The 20,138-nt window shown below is 44.1% G+C and overlaps 2 protein-coding genes across 5 annotated transcripts; one reads left to right on the top strand and one right to left on the bottom strand.

Moving 5' to 3' along the window:
* The first annotated feature begins 145 nt into the window (after positions 1-145).
* abcf3 (ATP-binding cassette, sub-family F (GCN20), member 3) lies at positions 146-13,042 on the top strand. Its single transcript, XM_079732794.1, has 21 exons — positions 146-228; positions 1,618-1,765; positions 2,610-2,686; positions 2,942-2,997; positions 3,363-3,460; positions 3,724-3,846; positions 4,265-4,531; positions 4,794-4,874; positions 4,958-5,017; positions 5,140-5,196; positions 6,226-6,248; positions 6,357-6,412; positions 9,061-9,261; positions 9,675-9,751; positions 10,270-10,314; positions 10,430-10,562; positions 10,695-10,783; positions 10,877-10,968; positions 11,060-11,192; positions 11,746-11,833; positions 12,560-13,042. Exons 1-21 carry the CDS (start codon positions 156-158, stop codon positions 12,716-12,718), a joined length of 2,136 nt encoding a protein of 711 aa, XP_079588920.1. The 5' UTR covers positions 146-155; the 3' UTR covers positions 12,719-13,042.
* Positions 13,043-13,193: 151 nt separating this feature from the next.
* Positions 13,194-19,278, bottom strand: LOC307073069 (uncharacterized protein). Of its 4 annotated transcripts, XM_079732760.1 has the most exons (6): positions 18,934-19,079; positions 17,525-17,985; positions 17,136-17,347; positions 16,675-16,751; positions 16,297-16,536; positions 13,194-16,104 (listed from the first exon to the last, which is right to left on the bottom strand). In XM_079732760.1, exons 1-6 carry the CDS (start codon positions 18,988-18,990, stop codon positions 15,856-15,858), a joined length of 1,296 nt encoding a protein of 431 aa, XP_079588886.1. In that variant the 5' UTR covers positions 18,991-19,079; the 3' UTR covers positions 13,194-15,855. The 4 variants fall into 4 exon arrangements, with proteins under 4 accessions (XP_079588886.1, XP_079588884.1, XP_079588885.1 ...); XM_079732758.1 differs by lacking the exon at positions 18,934-19,079 and adding an exon at positions 19,225-19,278 and having other exon boundaries at positions 17,136-17,985; XM_079732759.1 differs by lacking the exon at positions 18,934-19,079 and adding an exon at positions 19,225-19,253 and having other exon boundaries at positions 17,136-17,982.
* Between the last annotated feature and the right edge of the window lie 860 nt (positions 19,279-20,138).

The raw sequence follows: 20,138 nt of genomic DNA, 5'->3' as shown, positions 1-20,138 counted from the left end.
ATGTCTTCAAAGAACAAGGCGTTTATTTCAAAAGCAAACCAAACGAACTATTTCTTCTTAATAAAGCAAGGCAGTTTTTAAACCACACGCAACTACGTTTCCCATCATACACCAGCACCGCATGCGCATATCCTCTGCAGGAGGACCGGTGTATCATGGCGACCTACGTGGACATCCTGAAGAGCGAGTTTCCCCAAATCGACCAAGAAGTGTTCAATTACATCAAAGGTACGAGCCACACGGACCACGGATCCATTATCTATAAGATCCCGTCTGTAAATCGGATTGTATAAATGACTTTAATTCCATTTGTTAGCCCCTTTGAACCACGTGAAGTCGGGACGTTTTTTAACGTGGGTTCCGGCTAAACTGAGACAGCCCCGGCTCGTCAGCCACGGTAGAGAGGGTCCAGAAACACGATATGACTCAATAGTGCGGTAGCTAGCATCTAATTCATGTGAAGACCAAAGCCATATGCGAGTCCTACGCGTTGACACCAGAGATACAAGACAAATCGTAAAGAACGCTCATATTCTAGTGCGGTGACGTAATAGTACCGGAAGTTGAGAGCTAGGGGAAGCCTACCCACCAATCAGGTTGCTCATCCAATTTAACCAACAGTGACTAATTGGTTTGGAAAATGCGTACACACGTGGAAATGCATGTATAAGGGTTCCTACAGGAGAAGATGGTTATTGATCTCCAAACACCAAGACACAGATATCCAACTTCTGTGTGATGCATTTAAGGGTTTGGTGCTTCACAACTGGCGCATCTTCATAAGATCTGCTACTCCCTTATCACCTAGTAGATGTTTGTGATAAGCAGGCAGTGCAAAGCACAGAGTAGTCATACAATAATGATGCACTGAATAGTTTGTTAATAGTGTTATCGGCTGTTTAGATATTCATTTTTTTTGCTCATTGTTTTTTTTTTTGCTCATCAACAAAACATCGATGTAATATAAACGTTAGACATTCTAACATATTGCCTCCATACACCCCTTCCAAAGCAAGAACCCGCCACAGGTATTCCAAACCCATAGATGCTACTAGTACTGCTGTCTGCTGTCAAGTCAAGCAGGGGAAACAGCTAGCTAGCTTAACAACGCATGCTGTTACTGAAGTAGCAGCATGTGTGGGAAGTTATTTGGTGGGAAGTGTCAATGAAGAAAATAAAGGATGTATCCATATAAATATGGACTGACTGTATCATTTATTCTTAGTCGAAATGTGTACGATTAAACCCTCCCAGTAAGTTCGAAAGAGGCTTAAAAAATAGATATATCTGTGCTCCCTCCGCTCTACTGGTTGTGCAACTGGGTGATGTGAACTAGCATAGCTCGGTCAGCTGGGTGGTGTGAGTGGGAGGGGCTTGGAGGGTCAATGGTTTTTTTTAACGAAGAGAGAGGAACGGGCTGGCCAGCTTTTTTTATTATTTTAATTGATCAGTTATAGGATGTGAGTTCATTTATACCATTAACAAAATAATTATCATTTAGCATTGACTACCAATTTGTCCAGGTGATATTAAGCTACGAGTCGGTTTAACTGTGACACATTGCAACTAAGGGGGAAGTAGTAAAACTCTAACTTTAAGTCATATTTTTGTGTTCAGGTGTTTTGGACTGCGGAGGGGCAGACTTTGAGGATGATGACGAGGTCTTCGAGGCTATTGGTGGGGTGTTGCAGGAAGTGTCTGCCGACTGCAAGAATGAAGAGGACATCAGAGACATCTGCCTCCAAATGTTCAACACCCTCACACTGTAAGTTAAACCAGTTCAACACCCTCACACTGTTGGTTGAACCAGTTCAACACAATCACACTGTTGGTTAAACCAGTTCAACACCCTCACACTGTAAATTGAACCAGCTCAACCACCTCACACTGTTAAAACAGCTATTTAAACATAATGTAGAACACCTTTTAATAGATGTTGACGCAGGGTGACTACAGAACCATGCTGATGTGGTGTGACTCCAGAACCCTGTTGATGTGGTGTCACTCCACTACCCAGTTAATGTGGTGACTCCAGAACCCTGTTGATGTGGTGTTACTCCACTACCCAGTTAATGTGGTGTGACTCCAGAACCCTGTTGATGTGGTGTCACTCCACTACCCAGTTAATGTGGTGTGACTCCAGAACCCTGTTGATGTGGTGTTACTCCACTACCCAGTTAATGTGGTGTGACTCCAGAACCCTGTTGATGTGGTGTCACTCCACTACCCAGTTAATGTGGTGTGACTCCAGAACCCTGTTGATGTGGTGTTACTCCACTACCCAGTTAATGTGGTGTGACTCCAGAACCCTGTTGATGTGGTGTCACTCCACTACCCAGTTAATGTGGTGTGACTCCAGAACCCTGTTGATGTGGTGTTACTCCACTACCCAGTTAATGTGGTTTGACTCCAGAACCCTGTTGATGTGGTGTTACTCCACTACCCAGTTAATGTGGTGTGACTCCAGAACCCTGTTGATGTGGTGTCACTCCACTACCCAGTTAATGTGGTGTGACTCCAGAACCCTGTTGATGTGGTGTTACTCCACTACCCAGTTAATGTGGTGTGACTCCAGAACCCTGTTGATGTGGTGTGACTCTGGTTTGCAGGCAGAACGGCCACGGATCTCAGAGGCAGCTTCTGCTAGACGCTCCCGTGCAGCTGTCGCAGATGTCAGCCGAATGTGGTAAGAAAACCCCTGGAGTAACCGTAGCAACCTACCATGTGTCCACGCTTGGCCATTAGTGGGGTAACCATAGCAACCCGTCGTGTCCCCATCGTTTCAGTCCGGCTGTAACCATAGTTACCCCACATGTCTCTACGCTCTGTCAATAGCATAGTAACTGTTTTGTCACACAAAAGTCACCTCATGGAATCATTTGGGATTAGTTATTAAAAAAAATCCTTCCCTCTCCTTCTCCATCCTGTTTCTCCTCCTCAGTGACGACGACAAACGATGTTCAGGGCATCTGGATGTTGAAGAGATCACAGAACACGGTATGTGTCCATGTTATATTATTGTGTGTGTTTTCGATATGTTAATATATGTATCATAATGAAGATCAGAGAGTTGTAAAAAGAGATCAGAAGAGAAAAAGATTCATGAAAGTAAAAAAAAAACACCTTTTCGACCTGCTACATCCCCACGTTTCTCCACCATTGAGAAGTACTCCTTTTCACAAACCACTCAGGGAAGAGAGGCCCTAATTGGTCAGAAATTAGCCAGTGATTTGGGGTTTATTATATTGTATTTATTTGTTTACCCTTTGATGTGTTTTCTTTGCGCTATATTGTGTGATTAAAATTACGTGTTTTATGAAGGTGTGTGTAATATGGATGTGTGTTGCATGAATGTGCTCCAGACAGTGGATGCCAAGAAGCTAGAGAAGGCTGAAGCAAAGCTGAAAGCGAAACACGTCAGACGTAACGACAAGGATGGACAGAAGACGACCACACCCCTGTACGTACCCCGAATTGTATAACCTAGATCTATCTCTGTTAGACCTAGATTTATATCACCTAGATCTATGTCTGATCACCTAGATTTATATCGCCTAGATCCGTTTCCTCAAGATTTATTTCACCGTGAGCTATATCTATGTCTGTTTCAGCGAGACCTATGTGGGTATACCGGACCATGTATATACATAATGTTTGCCATGTGACATCACTATACCTGACGCATGTATTAACATAATGTATGTCTTTTGACTGCACCCCCAGAGTGCTGGAGGAGGCCTCAGCTAGCCAGGCCAGCAATAAAAAGGACACCCGGATCGACCTATCAGGACGTAACCGCAGCTATGACATACGCATTGAGAACTTTGACGTTTCCTTTGGGGAAAGGTGAGACCTCTTCACCTTTAACAACACACCACCTGCTTGAACTTTTACTAAACCTCTCATTCTGTAACTACACACACCACTCTTTTACTACACACTCCTTTAATATAAACCTCACTCTTAACCTCCTCACAGCTCAATTTTACCACACACCTCACTTTTTAACGACACACACTGCACTCTTTAACTACACCATCTCACTTAACTATACACCACACTCCTTACCTACACACACCTGACTCTTTAACTACACACACCGTACTCTGTAACTACCCCACCTCACTCTGTAACGAAACGGACCTCACTCTAACAAAACACACCTCAGTCTTTAACTAAACGCAGGGTGTTGGGGTGTACATAAGAAGTTGCGCATCACGTGTCAAAGTGTGTGTGTGTGTAATAATAAGTTGTGTCTCCGCAGGTCTCTGCTCCAGGGGGCGGAGGTGATGCTGGCGGCGGGCCGCCGTTACGGCCTGATCGGTCGGAACGGCCTGGGGAAGACCACCCTGCTGAAGATGCTGGCCAGTCGCAGCCTGCGCGTCCCCGCCCACATCAGCATCCTGCACGTGGAGCAGGAGGTGGACGGCGACGACACGGTGGCGCTGCAGAGCGTCCTGGAGAGCGACACGCTGCGGGAGGGGCTGCTGCTGCAGGAGCGGCAGCTCAACGCACGCATCGCCGCGGGAACGTAAGGGCCCGGTTGCTAAGCGACGTGCGGGAACGTGAGGGCTGGTTGCTAAGGGATCCGCGGGAACATGATTCCTGGTTACTTCAGGATGTGCGGTTGTGTTACTATGGGATGTTACTTGTGGGATATGTGGTTGTTACTGTGGTATGTGTGGTTGGTTACAATGGGATGGGATTTTCTTATTATGGGATGTGTGATGGTTTTTATCAGATGTGTGGTGGTATCTATGGGAGTTGGTTCTTATTATGGGATGTGTGTGCAGGGCTGATGGAGCAGCGAGTGTCCGTCTGTCGGAGATCTACGCCCAGCTGGAGGAGATGGAGGCAGACAAAGCACCCGCAAAGTACTGATCTTTGATATGCTACCGTACTCTACAGTAACGATGTAGTATTATTCTTCAATAACACAACTTGTCTCTCCACTTAGAGCGTCTGTCATCCTGGCTGGTCTCGGCTTCTCTGCTCAAATGCAAGCGCAAACTACCAGGTAAGTCCCGCCCTCTACTTCTGAGTAAGTCCCGCCCTCTACTTCTGAGTAAGTCCCGCCCCCAACTATTGAGGAGATGTGTGTGTGTGTGTGTGTTCCATGCTAACTGTGTTTCCCTGCAGGGAGTTCTCCGGAGGCTGGAGGATGAGGCTAGCGCTGGCCAGAGCTTTGTTTGCAAAGTAAGTCTCCTCTCATCATTCTTAACCCATCCTCCCACAGACCTAGCAGTACAAGGAGGCTTGTCCCAGATACATCATCACTAGGGCTGAACGATTTGGCGAAATAATCCAATAGCGATTATTTTGACCAATTTGCGATTTAGCATGCGATTTTCTTTTTAAAGTTCTTTCTGTCCTGTATTATTCACTAAACAATAAAACAAATCATTCTATATTATGACCAACACAACGTTGGAAGCAGTCAACATATTAACTGCTCTTTCCTTCAGGCCAGGCCTATGTGTTAAGATTTATTGATACATGAATTGATATTATATCTAGGGCTGGGTAACGATTAAAAGATTTAACCGCATAGTATTGGTGAGTTAACTTGCGATTAATCACACTTTTAGAATTATATCAAATGGAATGACGCATTATCTTCATACCAAATGTACTTAATAAGCAAAAACTCGACCAAGTGATCTTGAGGGAGTTTTATTGACCCACTCAGTGTGGGTTGAATATGAAACTGACGGAACACCACAGATTTGGGAATTGTAAACAGGCCGTTAATTAGTACAATTGTAAACCAAAAGTTACTACAAGTGTAACTAAATTCAAATAAGTAGCGCCACAGATTTGGGAATTGTAAACAGGCAGTCACTTACTGCAAGTGTAATTGAATGTAAAGTAAGTGGAACTAAAAACAAAAATGATTTCTTATAGGGTTTCTGTCAATTTTTATTAATCGCGTTAAAATAAGATTATGTTAACACCTTATTAACATTTTAACTTACCTAGCCCTAATTATTACATCTTTACTTAACTATTGAATCTGAAAATAAATATAAATACAAATCTGATCTCCAGTCAGTAAAAATACTTTTTTTTTTAATCAAAGCCGTTGCGATTTGCAAATCGCGTTCTATTTCATTACGATGTTGCTTTTTACATGTCTGTTTCTGTCTTAGCCCATGCTAATGCTAATGCTTCCACATGTCTGTTTCTTTCATACCCCGTGCTAATGCTACTTCATGTCTGTGTCAGGCCGGACCTCCTCTTACTCGATGGTAAGTTTAACCCCTTGGTCATCCCTTTATGTATTTTATACCTCAGATATATGTATATGAACAGCATGTTTGCGTATGTGGTGTAGTGACAGACATGTTGTATTTCAGAGCCCACCAACATGTTGGATGTACGAGCCATACTGTGGTTGGAAAACTACCTCCAGGTAACATACCGTGTGGTATTTTGTCTAACTCCTGGTATGAATGTTATGGTCCACTGTATAACTCCTGGTACGAGTGTTGTGGTCTACTGTATAACTCCTGGTATGAATGTTGTGGTCTACTGTATAACTCCTGGTATGAATGTTGTGGTCTACTGTATGAATGTTGTGGTCTACTGTATAACTCCTGGTATGAATGTTGTGGTCTACTGTATAACTCCTGGTATGAATGTTGTGGTCTACTGTATGAATGTTGTGGTCTACTGTATGAATGTTGTGGTCCACTGTATAACTCCTGGTATGAATGTTGTGGTCTACTGTATGAAAGTTGTGGTCTACTGTATAACTACTGGTATACATGTCTAGTATCTAACTCCTGTTGTGATTGTATAACGGCTGGTCGGAACTGAAGTTGTCCAACTCCTGGTATGATTCTATAACTGCTGGTATGAATCTGTATGTAACTGCTGGTGTGACTGTTCCTAACTGCTGGTGTGACTGTTCCTAACTGCTGGTGTGACTGTTCCTAAATGCTGGTGTGACTGTTCCTAACTGCTGGTGTGACTGTTCCTAACTGCTGGTGTGAATGTGTAACTGCTGGTGTGATTCTGTAACTGCTGGTGTGAATGAATTTGTAACTCCTGGTGTTAATGTGTAACTGCTGGTGTGAACAAGGGAGGGAAATTAACACCCGCCACACGCCATTTGCGGGTGGATTTGTATGGTGGCGGGTGAATTGTGTCACTTCACCCGCCACTGTGTCGGCTAATACTTTCCAGTCAGGTCTGTTCAAATTTGCATATTTAATACATTCCGTCATACGGCGCTGTACAGTTCCACAACCATTACTGTCAACATCCTGCCCCCTTCTTCTTCTACGCCTCTTTTGCTGAACTGCGACTGTCAACATCCGGGATAATATAACGGTAACCATAGAGATAATATGCCGGTATCAACATTCTGTATATTTTTAATAAGAGATGGCGAACATCGGACAGTGGGCAACACCGTGACCGGCTGGTGTTTAACGGGACAAACCAGACAACGTTCTGTGCTCTGTCGTAAACATGCTTCGGATGGCCGAAGGTCCAATAGTTTTGTGAGTGGGACACAAAACTTAAAATTGGAAGCCGTGAAGGACCACGAGTCCTCAAAAAGTCACCTTCACGTTTTGAAAATTGCCAAGGGGAAATCAGCGCCCGAAACCACGACAGTGATGGGGACGCTCGTTAGCCTCAAAACAGCCCAGCTTGATAGAAGGGTTAGTATTAGCTGTTAGCTGTACTATTTCGAAATGCACACGCAATTTCTAAAAAGGGAAGGCCATTTCAAGACTTTGAATGGCCCTGCACGTAAGTTAATTTTTATAATTTTCTATTAGGCCTAATGCAATAGTTTGTTGCTGTCGAAAAACTAGACAGCAACAACATGTTCGGTAACCTTAGAGCTCTGCTCACTTGTTTGGCAAACAGCTACTTTCTGTCAGTCTGGTCAAAACAGATGTCAAGTGTGTGTGCTAAGACGTAGGGCTGTCCCGAATACCATTTTACAGACCTAGAATACTCGTTGGATATTCCGAGCGAGTATTCCAATACTCGTTCAAAAACAACATTAATAATTGAACAGTAAAAAAGTCGGGGTTCCTTACTTTGCTGTTGTTCCGTTCCAAATCAACTGTCAACTGTGCCATCGTAGCCCTTACAGGAGCTTATCAATTCATCCCGTAACGTGCATATAAATCCATACAAAGATCCAATGTTAAGTCGTTTATGGCCATATTAAATCCATCATTGACCGGGTATTCCTTTGACAAAAGCCAGTCTGTGAATGCGCAATTGCAGGGCTGCATAGCGAACGTACACAAACAGATACGCTAACGAGTTCCTATATATATATATATATATATATATATATATATATATATATATATATATATATATATATATATATATATAGTTTAATGTATTCTGACATTTTTCAATGTGTCTTGCACATATTAAGTCATTGTTTCTTGTTCTTGTTTCTTCATGGCCTGTTTTCAAATGTTTAATTTCGAATGCATAGGCAGAGTATGAGTCTTCCTATACCGAAAGGCCAGTGCACTGAAAAAACAAATGTTCCTATTGACTTATGATGGTGTAGCCATGTTGTTTTATTGTTAATATGTCAATTTGTTTTTGTATAGATGAATTATCCCCAAACTTGTCATCGTAACACCTTTGAAATAAACATGACTTAACATGGCAGATACCTGTGTATTGTTTATCATATGCGGTAAGAGTGTAACATTTTCAACTCAGTTCCTTGGTAGCACCTACTTACAGTAAAAATCACTTCTGATGGAAAAAATGATGTGTATGAAAAACACTTTTCTTATCTATTGTTACTATTATATTGTTTAAAATGTCCGCATATATTAAAAAAGATATATAACGTATAAAATGTGGCTGGTAAAAAAGATGAGTGATTTTTAAATCTACCTGCCACAGTGGCTGGTGGGCAAAAAAGTTAATTTCCATCTCTGGTGTGAACGTGTAACTGCTGGTGTGAAGTTGTCCATCTCCTGGTATGAATGTTTCTAACTCCTGGTGTGAACGTGTAACTGCTGGTGTGAACCTGTCTCAGTACAACATCTGATTTGTGCTCCTCAGACGTGGCAGTCCACCATCTTGGTGGTGTCCCACGACCGTAACTTCCTCAACGCCGTGGTAACGGACATCATCCACCTGCACACCCAGAGGCTGGACAGTTACCGGGGCGACTACGAGAACTTTGTCAAGACCAAAGAAGACAGACTTAAAAACCAGCAGAGGGAATATGATGCTCAGTTTCAATACAGAGAGCATATCCAGGTATAACACTATCCCTACCCCTCTAGGGTTACTTTCGTTACAATACGGACAACATATCCAGCTGTTACACCATCTCTACCTCTCCTAGTATATACCTCTAACTAGTGTATATTTACAATGCAGACGAAATATCAAGGTATGACACATCGCCAACTTCTCTAGTGTTTCTATAGTTACAATACAGACGACATATCCAGGTATTATACATCCCCTACTTCTCTAGTGTATCTATAGTTACAATACAGACGGCATGTCCAGGTACTACTTCAATTTCTACCTAAAACAAACACTTCAACAAGCTGAAAAGTTTTTCAGAGCTGCGATGGGCTGCATGATCATTTGTGTGTAATGTGTTGTTTTTCAGTGGTAAGTAGCGTTGTGTTTTTGTAACTTTGTGAAATGTGTTTTTTCAGGTGTTCATCGATAGATTCCGATATAATGCCAACAGAGCTGCTCAGGTGCAGAGCAAACTTAAATTGCTGGAGAAACTGTAAGTACAAAATACCCACAACCGAACTACACACACCAGAGCTACACACCTGAATTACACGACCGACCCACGCACCTGGAGTAGACACACCTGATTTACACACATCTGAATAAAACATGAACTACACACACCTCAACTACACTACCTGAACTACACACGCCTGAACTGCACACACCTCTGAATTACACAACTGACCCACACAAACTTGAACTACACACACTTGTTTTGCACACTTTAACTACACACAGATGAACTACAGGACTGAATTACACGCACCTCAACTACGCACACCTGAATTACAAAACTGACCCAAAAACATCTGAACTACACAAACCGGAACTATGCATACACACACGCATCTACTCTCACACCTGAACTACAAACACCTTAACAACAAAAACCTTAACTTAACACACCTTACCTACAAACCTTACCTGCACCCCATCCCAAGCCTGGGTGCTAGCCGGCTCTCCTGTTCTGTCAGAATGAAAGTGTGTTTTCTCTGTTTGTGTATTCAGACCGCCGCTGAAGCCTCTAGAGAAGGAGACCGAGGTGTCATTAAGGTAATTGGCCTCGTCACAACTGCATTATACCTAGCTTCTCTAGTCGTGTGTACCTGTAGGTGTATCTGCTCGGGGAGAGGTATCTGTGTATTACAACTCTGTTCCGTGTCTGCAGGTTTCCTGATAACTTTGAGAAGTTGTCTCCTCCCATCCTCCAACTGGACGAGGTGGAGTTCTACTACACACCGGAGCGCCGCCTCTTCACTGGACTCAATGTGTCTGCTGACCTGGAGTCCAGGATCTGCATCGTACGTCCTCCTCCTTCTCTTCCTCATGCGTTCGAGAACCTGGACACTTGTTCCATCTTGGTCTAGTGGTCTCTAGAGTACTAGGGGTTTAGGGTCCCGGTGGCCTTGGTCTAATTCTATGTGTCCTGTCAGGTGGGGGAGAACGGAGCAGGGAAGTCTACCATGTTGAAGCTCCTGATGGGGGAGCTGACGCCTGTCAACGGAGTGAGACAAGCCCATCGGTAACACTAACAGACACATACACACTCACACACTTATTTACTCACTTAATTACTTACTTACTTACTTACTTACTCGCTCTCTCTCTCTAACAGGAACCTGAAGATCGGATATTTCAGCCAGCATCACGTTGACCAACTGGACCTCAACGTCTGCTCAGTGGAACTTCTGCTCAACAAGTTCCCAGGTACACCAACCCACCGTCTCCCTGACAACCGTCTCCCTGACGACCGTCCCCCTGAGTCTCTCGTTGACTGCTGACTGTGTTCCGTTGGCAGGACGTAATGAGGAGGAGTACCGGCACCAGCTTGGGGGTTACGGCATCACAGGGGAGCTGGCCACCAGGCCAGTGGCCAGCCTGTCTGGAGGACAGAAGAGCCGAGTGGCCTTCGCCCAGATGACCATGCCCTGGTGAGCACATCAACCTGTCCTTTACCGCCACTCTAACCAGCCAGACATCCCTTAACCTGCCCTTAACCTGCCTTTTACCTATGCTCCAACAGCCTTAGAGGTCCCGTGACATACCACCAGGTGGGAGTGCGATTAGCCGTTACAAGCCGTTTTGAAAATCGGCCCCTTATGACATCACACGTGGGCGTGTCCACCTAGATGTGCTGTGCTGGATAGATCGGTCTACCTGCCTACCCAGTCGACTGTAGCAAACGTTGCTAATCTGTTCGTCAAATATCTAGGTGGACGCGCCCACTTATGATGTCATAAGGGGCACATTTTGAAAACGGCTTGTAACGGCTAATCACACTCACACCTAGTGGCATGTCATGGGACCTTGAACCAAACAAACTAAACTTCACCTTAGACCTGTCCTAAACCTAGCCTCTTACTAGCCTTTAACCTTTACTATTTAATTACCCCAATTTTCCTACGTTAGCCAGAAAGACTTTCACCATCCTCTCTCAATCAGGAGGCTATATTTTATATGTGAACATATGTGTTTGTGTTCCAGTCCTAACTTCTACATCCTTGATGAGCCCACTAACCATCTGGACATGGAGACCATCGAGGCGCTGGCCAAGGCCCTCAGCAAATTCAAGGTGAGGAGCTAGCAGCTAGTGGAGCTAATACCAGGGGCTAGCAGCTAGTGGAGCTAATACCAGGGGCTAGCAGCTAGTGGAGCTAATACCAGGGGCTAGCAGCTAGTGGAGCTAATACCAGGGGCTAGCAGCTAGTGGAGCTTATACCAGGAGTTTACACCTTGTGGAGCTAATACCAGGGGCTAGCAGCTAGTGGAGCTAATACCAGGAGCTAGCAGCTAGTGGAGCTAATACCAGGGGCTAGCAGCTAGTGGAGCTAATACCAGGAGTTTACACCTAGTGGAACTAATGCTAGGAGCTAGCAGCTAGTGGAGCTAATACCAGGGGCTAGCAGCTAGTGGAGCTAATACCAGGAGCTAGCAGCTAGTGGAGCTAATACCAGGGGCTAGCAGCTAGTGGAGCTAATACCAGGAGCTAGCAGCTAGTGGAGCTAATACCAGGGGCTAGCAGCTAGTGGAGCTAATACCAGGAGCTAGCAGCTAGTGGAGCTAATACCAGGGGCTAGCAGCTAGTGGGGTTAGTGTTGCTTACCCTAGCTAGTGTTACTAGTAGCAAGCGTTACTTGGATTATTGCAATACCCGCTCTGTCCCGCCAGAGAGGAGTGGTGCTGGTGGCTAAAAGTGTCGGTGGACAGTGTTTCTAGTAGTGGCGTTAGCGGCTACTGTTGCTAGCGGTAGCGTCAGCGGCTAGTTGTGCTAGCATTGCTGACCCCTCTGTCTCCCCAGGGAGGGGTGGTGCTGGTCTCTCACGACGAGCGACTGATCCGCCTGGTGTGTAAGGAGCTCTGGGTGTGCGAGAAGGGAGCCGTGCGGCGGATCGAAGGCGGCTTCGACGAGTACCGCGACATCCTGCAGGAGCAGTTCCAGAAGGAGGGCTACCTGTGATCCTGCCCACCGCTCTCTGCTCAATGCCAAGGACTGATACACGCAAATGCCAATCACATTTAAGTTCCAGTGACTCCGCCCTCCCCACCAGCTCACTTGTCGGTTGGCGGTTCAGAGGGAGCCGGTCCAAACCGGTTCTGCTGCCTTCTTGTTTAACTGTCAGCGGGCGTGGTCAGACTGTGATTGGCCGATCTGACAGACTCTGTTCCTCCAACATTTAAAGCAAGACGTGAGAAAGACATATGGACATTATTAGAGAAATAATTTGTTTGTTTATGTCCCATAATAAGTTAAGCTGTTATAAAAAACCTGCTAATAAACACCATCACCTCCTACCTTTTGTGTTTTATTTAAAACTGGATGGACAGGTGAATTCAAAAGGACCCTTGAAAAAGTTAAATTACATTCTGGCGCTGTTCATCAGGACCATCAATGGGAAATAAGATTCTTGCACTGTTTTCCTCAGGACCTTTATTGTGAAATAACAATGTTTGTGTGTTCAAGTCAATAGATTCAAGAGATGAACATCTGTATCTCTTGATAAGGTTTATTTAGCCCAATATCACATTAAAGCCCAAGAAGTAAATGTACAAGATGGCAGTTATGAAATGATGGCAGTTAAAAATGGGTTTAGCTGAAGTCATGAGATTATGATATAACAGCGTTTCCGCGGGGTATTAAAAGGTAGTAAATGAAATTAGGCCAAATGAAGGCCATTAAAAAGTATTAAAAAGTAATAAACGTCATCTGACGAGGTATTAAATTTCCAACAAGGCCTATGAGTTTTTCAATTGGTGTAATTTACGTGCAGGCCTATCTCGTAAAATCACTAAAACTTGCGTGGATTTATTTTATGTTGCGAGTAGGACCTGAGCGATAACAATGTTGTCACGTGGTGCGTGCGCTGAAACAAACTGGATATACCCGGCTGGCTTAGTTATACCCACTTCGCGAGTTCGCTTCTGTTAGTTCAAAGTCATTTGAAAGACAATAATGGGGAAATGCATATTTTTGGACCTTTGGCTGGAGGAATCGATCTTTAAAGAATGATCGCAAAAAGAACATTTGTTTGACCGGTTGCCATGGTTATCTCCGTGTGGTTGATTTGCAGTTGCGGTGTTAATTAGCGATGTTGTCAGTTTACTGTTACATTAAACTGTAATCAGAAAACGCAGTTATATGCTATAGACCCTATAGTATCTGTGGTATAAAGGCTGGGACGAATTTCGAATTATAAATATGTACAATCCATAACGTTAGCTCTCTGGCTGATAGCTCAGCTGACTTAAATACCTCCCGTTGCCGAGTCGTAGCTAAGGTCCGTCTTATTTATGTGTAAAACTATATTTGGATTGTAAAACGCAGGAAAATATAAATTAATGATCTTAATTCCTTTTCTTTGGCAAGTGGCCATGGTTTAACTGGGATAATGCCCTTCGAGGTGTCAAAAACATGTTTGATCGATCGTGATTAAACTAGACTACTTTTTGAGGGAGATTAACTCAAACAAAGTATACATTTAATAAGCATGCAATACGAATAAGGAAAAGCATAATTAGTAAAGTACTTGAATTGTTTTTTTATGTTGGCAAGCAAGAAGTAAAATAAATGGGATAATCGGCCTTATTAAAACGGTTTGTGCAACCAACCGCACAACAAGACATGATTGCGGCTCTTGTCGCTCTCGTCTCTTTCTGCATATGACATGCTCGTAGAGCGGAGAGTGACGTAGACTGATAATCCCTCTATAGAAAGTACACTGGTGTGAATTTGCGCTACGGTATGGATTTTGACGTTACCGCGGGACCGGTTGACAGCCGCGTATACATTTATCCGATTATAAGTGGAAGAACAGCTCAATCAGAATAAAAAATGATCATATATACGGCTTAATCGGAATACAATTCTCTGATCGGAATATAATTCCATGCGGAATAGAAGAGGTGGTGTAGTCCGCTATAATCGACATGTATACACTTATTCCGAGTACTTTTTAATTTGGAGAGATGGCATCAACAGCTGCTGTATTTCGCAATTGGTCAGTCGGTACTTTTATGCATACCGAACTTGACCACTGTCAAGGAAAGTGGATTTTTTGCCTGATTCACGTCTTTCTTCTCACTCCGTAAGTAGTCCGGTAATTTATCAACCCCAGCGCGTCCGGTTTCTAAGCGATGCCAACGTCTTTGGCTGTTTTGGCAAGGAGCCGTGTAATAATGTATAGAACGTCGCCGGTCATTATCGAAAATAATACCCTTCAGGGCGAAGCAAGACACCTCCGCTTCGCATCGCGGTCCGGTTCGCCCTGTCTGGGCTTATTTACCCGATAATGACCGGCGTTCTGTACTATAACATTATCCCTTACATATATCATATAAGTCCAGACCAACATAACGGTTGTGCGTGAGACATACGAACGTAAGCTTTCCACTTTTGTAAGTGCCATATGCCTATATACAGTACATTTGGATTGCATGATAGGAATAGATCTATTCCGATTAGAAATCTAATCGAATCAGAAGTGTCCATGTAAACGCGTCTAGTGTTGTGTGTAACGCGGTACTATTTCATGTAAAACCTTAACACTGTAATAACAATATAAGCGAGGTGATAATAACTTAACTTCAACACTGGACACCAAAACTCTCTCTGACACTCTGTCTATGTCTACTTAGCATATTGATTAAAAACTATGGACCAAGTCCCGTTGGGACATCTTGATTAATCCAACTCCTATGGTCTCTCTGTTGAAGTCGTGCTGGTATTAAAAAATATGGTGAAGGTATTAAAAATGGTATTAAAAGATAGTAAATTCAACTTAAGAACTTCTGTATAAACCCTGTATAAGTCGGTCTAAAACCCTTAGTTTAGGGTTAGGGTGATTTGACTTCATTTTACTTTAGCGGGTACAAAGCAAATGCTGATTCCAAACCAATATTGAATTGTTGACCAATAGCTGGCATCTGTGAATTGGGAGCATGTGGTAAATGTTGGACTACTTCAGCCGAGCATCCTGCACACGCTGCAGGGATAGCAACCCAATGCAGAGCCTCGCCTTGGTCCTAGACCAGCATTTTGCACCCCAGTTTCTATTTCGCTTTAATTCCTTTCGGACCTCAAAACACACGGCCCAGCCTCTATATCTCTGGCCTCTCTGCAGGGCCCGGTGGCCTGTGCTTGTCCGGTTGGGGGAGCAGAAGCTCCTTGAACCTCTGCAGCTTGGTCAGCGTCTCCTCCCAGAACTCAGGGTCGAAGGGCACAGGCACCAGGGCCGTCTCCTTAAGGGTGAAAACCACCAGGTCTGCCTGTTTCATCCCTGTGACGGCCAGCTGGCACTGGATCTGGCTGTAGTAGTTGTGGTTCTTTTTCAACCGATACACTGGCCGCTAGGAACACAAACACACATTAATATTATATAAATACACACTACCCATCGCGCACGAATACGCACGACTCTATACACAAAAACACAAACTACTCCAGTCCTTACCCACAAGTATACACTACTCATTACCCACAAATACTAATTCATTCATTAAACCAGGTCAGGTAAATCCTCCCCCCCTCTCTAAACTTACCTGGTTAGGTAACTCTTGGATCTGCAGGCAGAAGTCTTTGTCCTCCTTACAAGCCTCCTCAACCTTGCGGTCTTTGTGTTTGAACGGGCATTTCACTTCCAGGCACAGCATCCGTTGTCCCGACAGCTTGTCGATCACAATGCCATCAGGGCTGGCCGCCAACCAGGGCCGCTTTGGGTCGATAAACAGACCCGAGTCTTGAACGACCACTTCTCGCCCAAGAAGCTTGCTCTTAAGCACCTGAATGTTTCCATGGAAATACGGTTTACAACCAAAGTTCTATATGTCTTAATGTGGCCAATGTTGGTTTCATCCACTGCAATACTGTTTGTATTGAAACACAACATACATCGGTTTGTGGAGCGAGGTCCGTGTTACCTGGTATTCTTTCACTGCCCGGGCCTCCATGTCCACACCCCACCTCATCGCTCTGGTCTGGACCCCCGACCCCTGTCCTGGGTATTAGAAATACAGCTTTATACAAAACCACACGATACTGGTCACATAGCAACCAGGTAAGGGGTGTGGTCTACCTGTGGTGTCAGACAGGTAGGAGGTGTGGTCTACCTGTGATGTCAGACAGTTAGGAGGTGTTGTCTACCTGTGGTGTCAGACAGGTAGGAGGTGTGGTCTACCTGTGGTGTCAGACAGGTAGGAGGTGTGGTCTACCTGTGGTGTCAGACAGGTAGGAGGTGTGGTCTACCTGTGGTGTCAGACAGGTAGGAGGTGAGGTCTACCTGTGATGTCAGACAGGTAGGAGGTGTGGTCTACCTGTGGTGTCAGACAGGTAGGAGGTGAGGTCTACCTGTGATGTCAGACAGGTAGGAGGTTTGGTCTACCTGTGATGTTAGCTACGTAGGAGCCAGGGGGTGTGCTGCTTGTCCCGTTAACGAAGCGGCTGTGTGCGATTCGGTGGACATTGGAGGCGGTGATGCGGTTCTTCCGCCAGTCGAACCAGGCCGGGTTCTCCCTCTGACCCCGAGTCAGCACCTCCACCTCCTCCACAACGCTGGGCGTCAGCTCCCCGCCCTCCAGGACGACCTTCCCTGGACTTGGGCCAGAGCTCAGAGTTTTCAGAGAGTTCTGTCCATTGTTACCGCCAGCTGGATTGCGTCCCATTTTGCATCCTGAGCCATAGTTTAAGAAAGGCTGTTCTAGAACTTCTGATCTGCCTCCCAGGACTAAGTCTGGTTTCTGGTCTAACCTCTTGTTTGACCTCTGGTCTAACCTCTTGTCTGGCCTCTGGTCTGGTTTCTGGTCCGGCCTCTGGTACGGTGTATGGTCTGGGCACAGGTCTGGACTCTGTTCTGGTTTCTGGTCTGTTTTCCGGGCTGGGAATGTCTTCTGGGCTGGGCTTGGCCCTCTTCCCTGGTGGCTCGTTTGTTTGATGGAGGGATGATATCTGACGACTGGTAGGATAATGTTACTGGTCCCACGGTCTGGCCTCTGGTGTGGTTTCTGGTCTGGTTTCTGGTGTGGTTTCTGGTCTGGTTTCTGGTCTGGTTTCTGGTCTGGTTTCTGGTCCGGTTTCTTTTCTGGTTTCTGGGCTGGGAGTGTCTTCTGGGCTGGGCTTGGCCCTCTTCCCTGGTGGCTGGTTTGTGTGATGGAGGGATGATATCTGACGACTGGTAGGATAATGTTACTGGTCCCTCCTCTTCCATCGGATCTCTTAGAATCTGCTGGCTTCTTCTTCCGATTCCAGAAGAACATCATGGAGATGATACAAGGAGAGGACAGAAAAAGATACAGATGAGTCATATTGATCCCTTCTTATTCCAACCATTTTGTTTTCTAGCCAAAGATAGAGACCATAGCATTATTAAGCTTTTATTATAATATTAGATTTGCTGCTCCATCGTTTGGTCGAGTCTGGTACAAAAACCTTGATTGATAAAATATTAATAGCCAGTGAACCCACATGTCTTTGTTTATAACGTGGTAATTTGTCTAATATAATCATCAACATAGTTATCTATGCCATTTTATCATTGTTACTGAAATAAGTCCCCAATTGAGAGAAAATCTGATAAAATCCTATATTTTTGCCATTCTCCCCAAAACATTTCGTGGACGTTCCACTCTGATAGTGTTCTTTTCGTGCCGTCTCAGGGCCTATTAAAGGCGGACAAGGGTTCCCCGTGGGGGCTGTTCTGTGGACACGCTTTTCGAACATCTCTACTATAGTATATCACTACGATGTATGGAGCATGTCATATAGAATACATTTACATTTACATTTAGGGCATTTAGCAGACGCTTTTATCCAAAGCGACTTACAATAAGTGCATTTGTTACAATAAGTACATTTGTCATAAGAAGTGAAACAATATATCGCTGTCTGTACAGTAAAGATGTTCATAGAACCAAGTCCAAGTATTACAATCGCTAGGCTAACCCATTCCCCGTGTAAAGCAAAGATAGCAGCTACTGTAGATGCTACACAATTAAGTACCTAATAGAACCAAATAGAACATAACTTATTATAATTTGTGCTCTGTCCTAAGTTATATATAGTAGGGGACTGCAAAGTGTTGTCTGCCTTTCCGCACCAAATGAAGTAGGCCTACTGGACACAGACTGCTATCATGATTGGACGAAAAATCGTTCTCAGGAACTGGAAGAAACCACGAGAATTACCTGTTCAGGAATGGGTGACTTAATTAGGAAAAGTGGCTGCATATGAAAGGATATCATATAGGACGCAGCACAGGACAGAATAATATCTCCAGAAGTGGGTCATTTACGTTGAATCTATACACGGGTCAGCGTAAGGATGTAAATATTGTCACTATGCTCCTCCCTCCCGTCTTCACCTGTCTCTGGTTCACGAGTTTACATCGCTTGATGTTGATGATGATTCTTGATATCGAATCCGTAAGGATCAATCTAAACTCATATTATCTAATAAAGTCGAATAAAGTTATCTACCTGTTGTTTCGGTGGTTCCATGTGGAGGGTTTGGTTCAACACAGAAGTGGTAACGAAGCTCAACTAATATAGAGACTCATCACCTTATCAGTCACAAGTAGGCCTATACTGTCGCCCAGACTTATCGGCAAACTACATTCGCGTTTGTGGACTAATGATTATTTTATCGGACGATAGAGGCTGATTTAACGTTAGCAGTTCAGATGTAAATACATTCTTAGTGATTCCTATTAAACTAATCAGACTTATTCTCGATCCGATTTACAGAATTATACAGTTATCGGAAGGTTATTCATCTGCTTAATAGCAGATGGTTTTATATTATACCATTGAAATATAAAAATATATATTTGCTATAATAATCATTTTAACCAACTCAACATATTTAATAATACAATATGTACACGAGGACATATCCAGGTATTACAAATCCCCTACTTCTCTGGTGTATCTATAGTTACAATACAGACGGCATATCCAGGTAATATTCAATCTCTACCTAAAACAAACAATTCAACATGCTGAATAGGTCTTCAGATCTGCGACGGTCTGCATGATCATTTGTGTGTAATGTGTCGTGTTTCAATGGCAAGCTGTGTTTGTGTAATTATTGTGAAATGTGTTTTTTCAGGTGTTCATCGATAGATTCGGCTAATGCCAAGAGAGCTGTTCAGGTGCAGAGCAAACTTAAATTGCTGGTGAAATAGTAAGTACAAAATATCCACAACTGAACTACACACACCAGAGCTACACACCTGACTTACACAACTGACCCACACACACCTGAAGTACACGCACCTGATTTAAACACCTGAACTAAAAAGAGGGAGCCGGTCGAAATCGGTTCTGCTGCCTTCTTATTTAATTGTCAGTGGGCGTGGTCAGATCGTGATTGGCGATCTGATGGACTCTGT

Source organism: Pollachius pollachius, assembly GCF_949987615.1.
Source record: "Pollachius pollachius genome assembly, chromosome: 3".
In the NCBI taxonomy this organism is placed as follows: Eukaryota; Metazoa; Chordata; class Actinopteri; order Gadiformes; family Gadidae; genus Pollachius; species Pollachius pollachius.
Note: the sequence above shows the minus strand (reverse complement) of the source record. Positions and strands in the feature narration are given on the sequence as shown.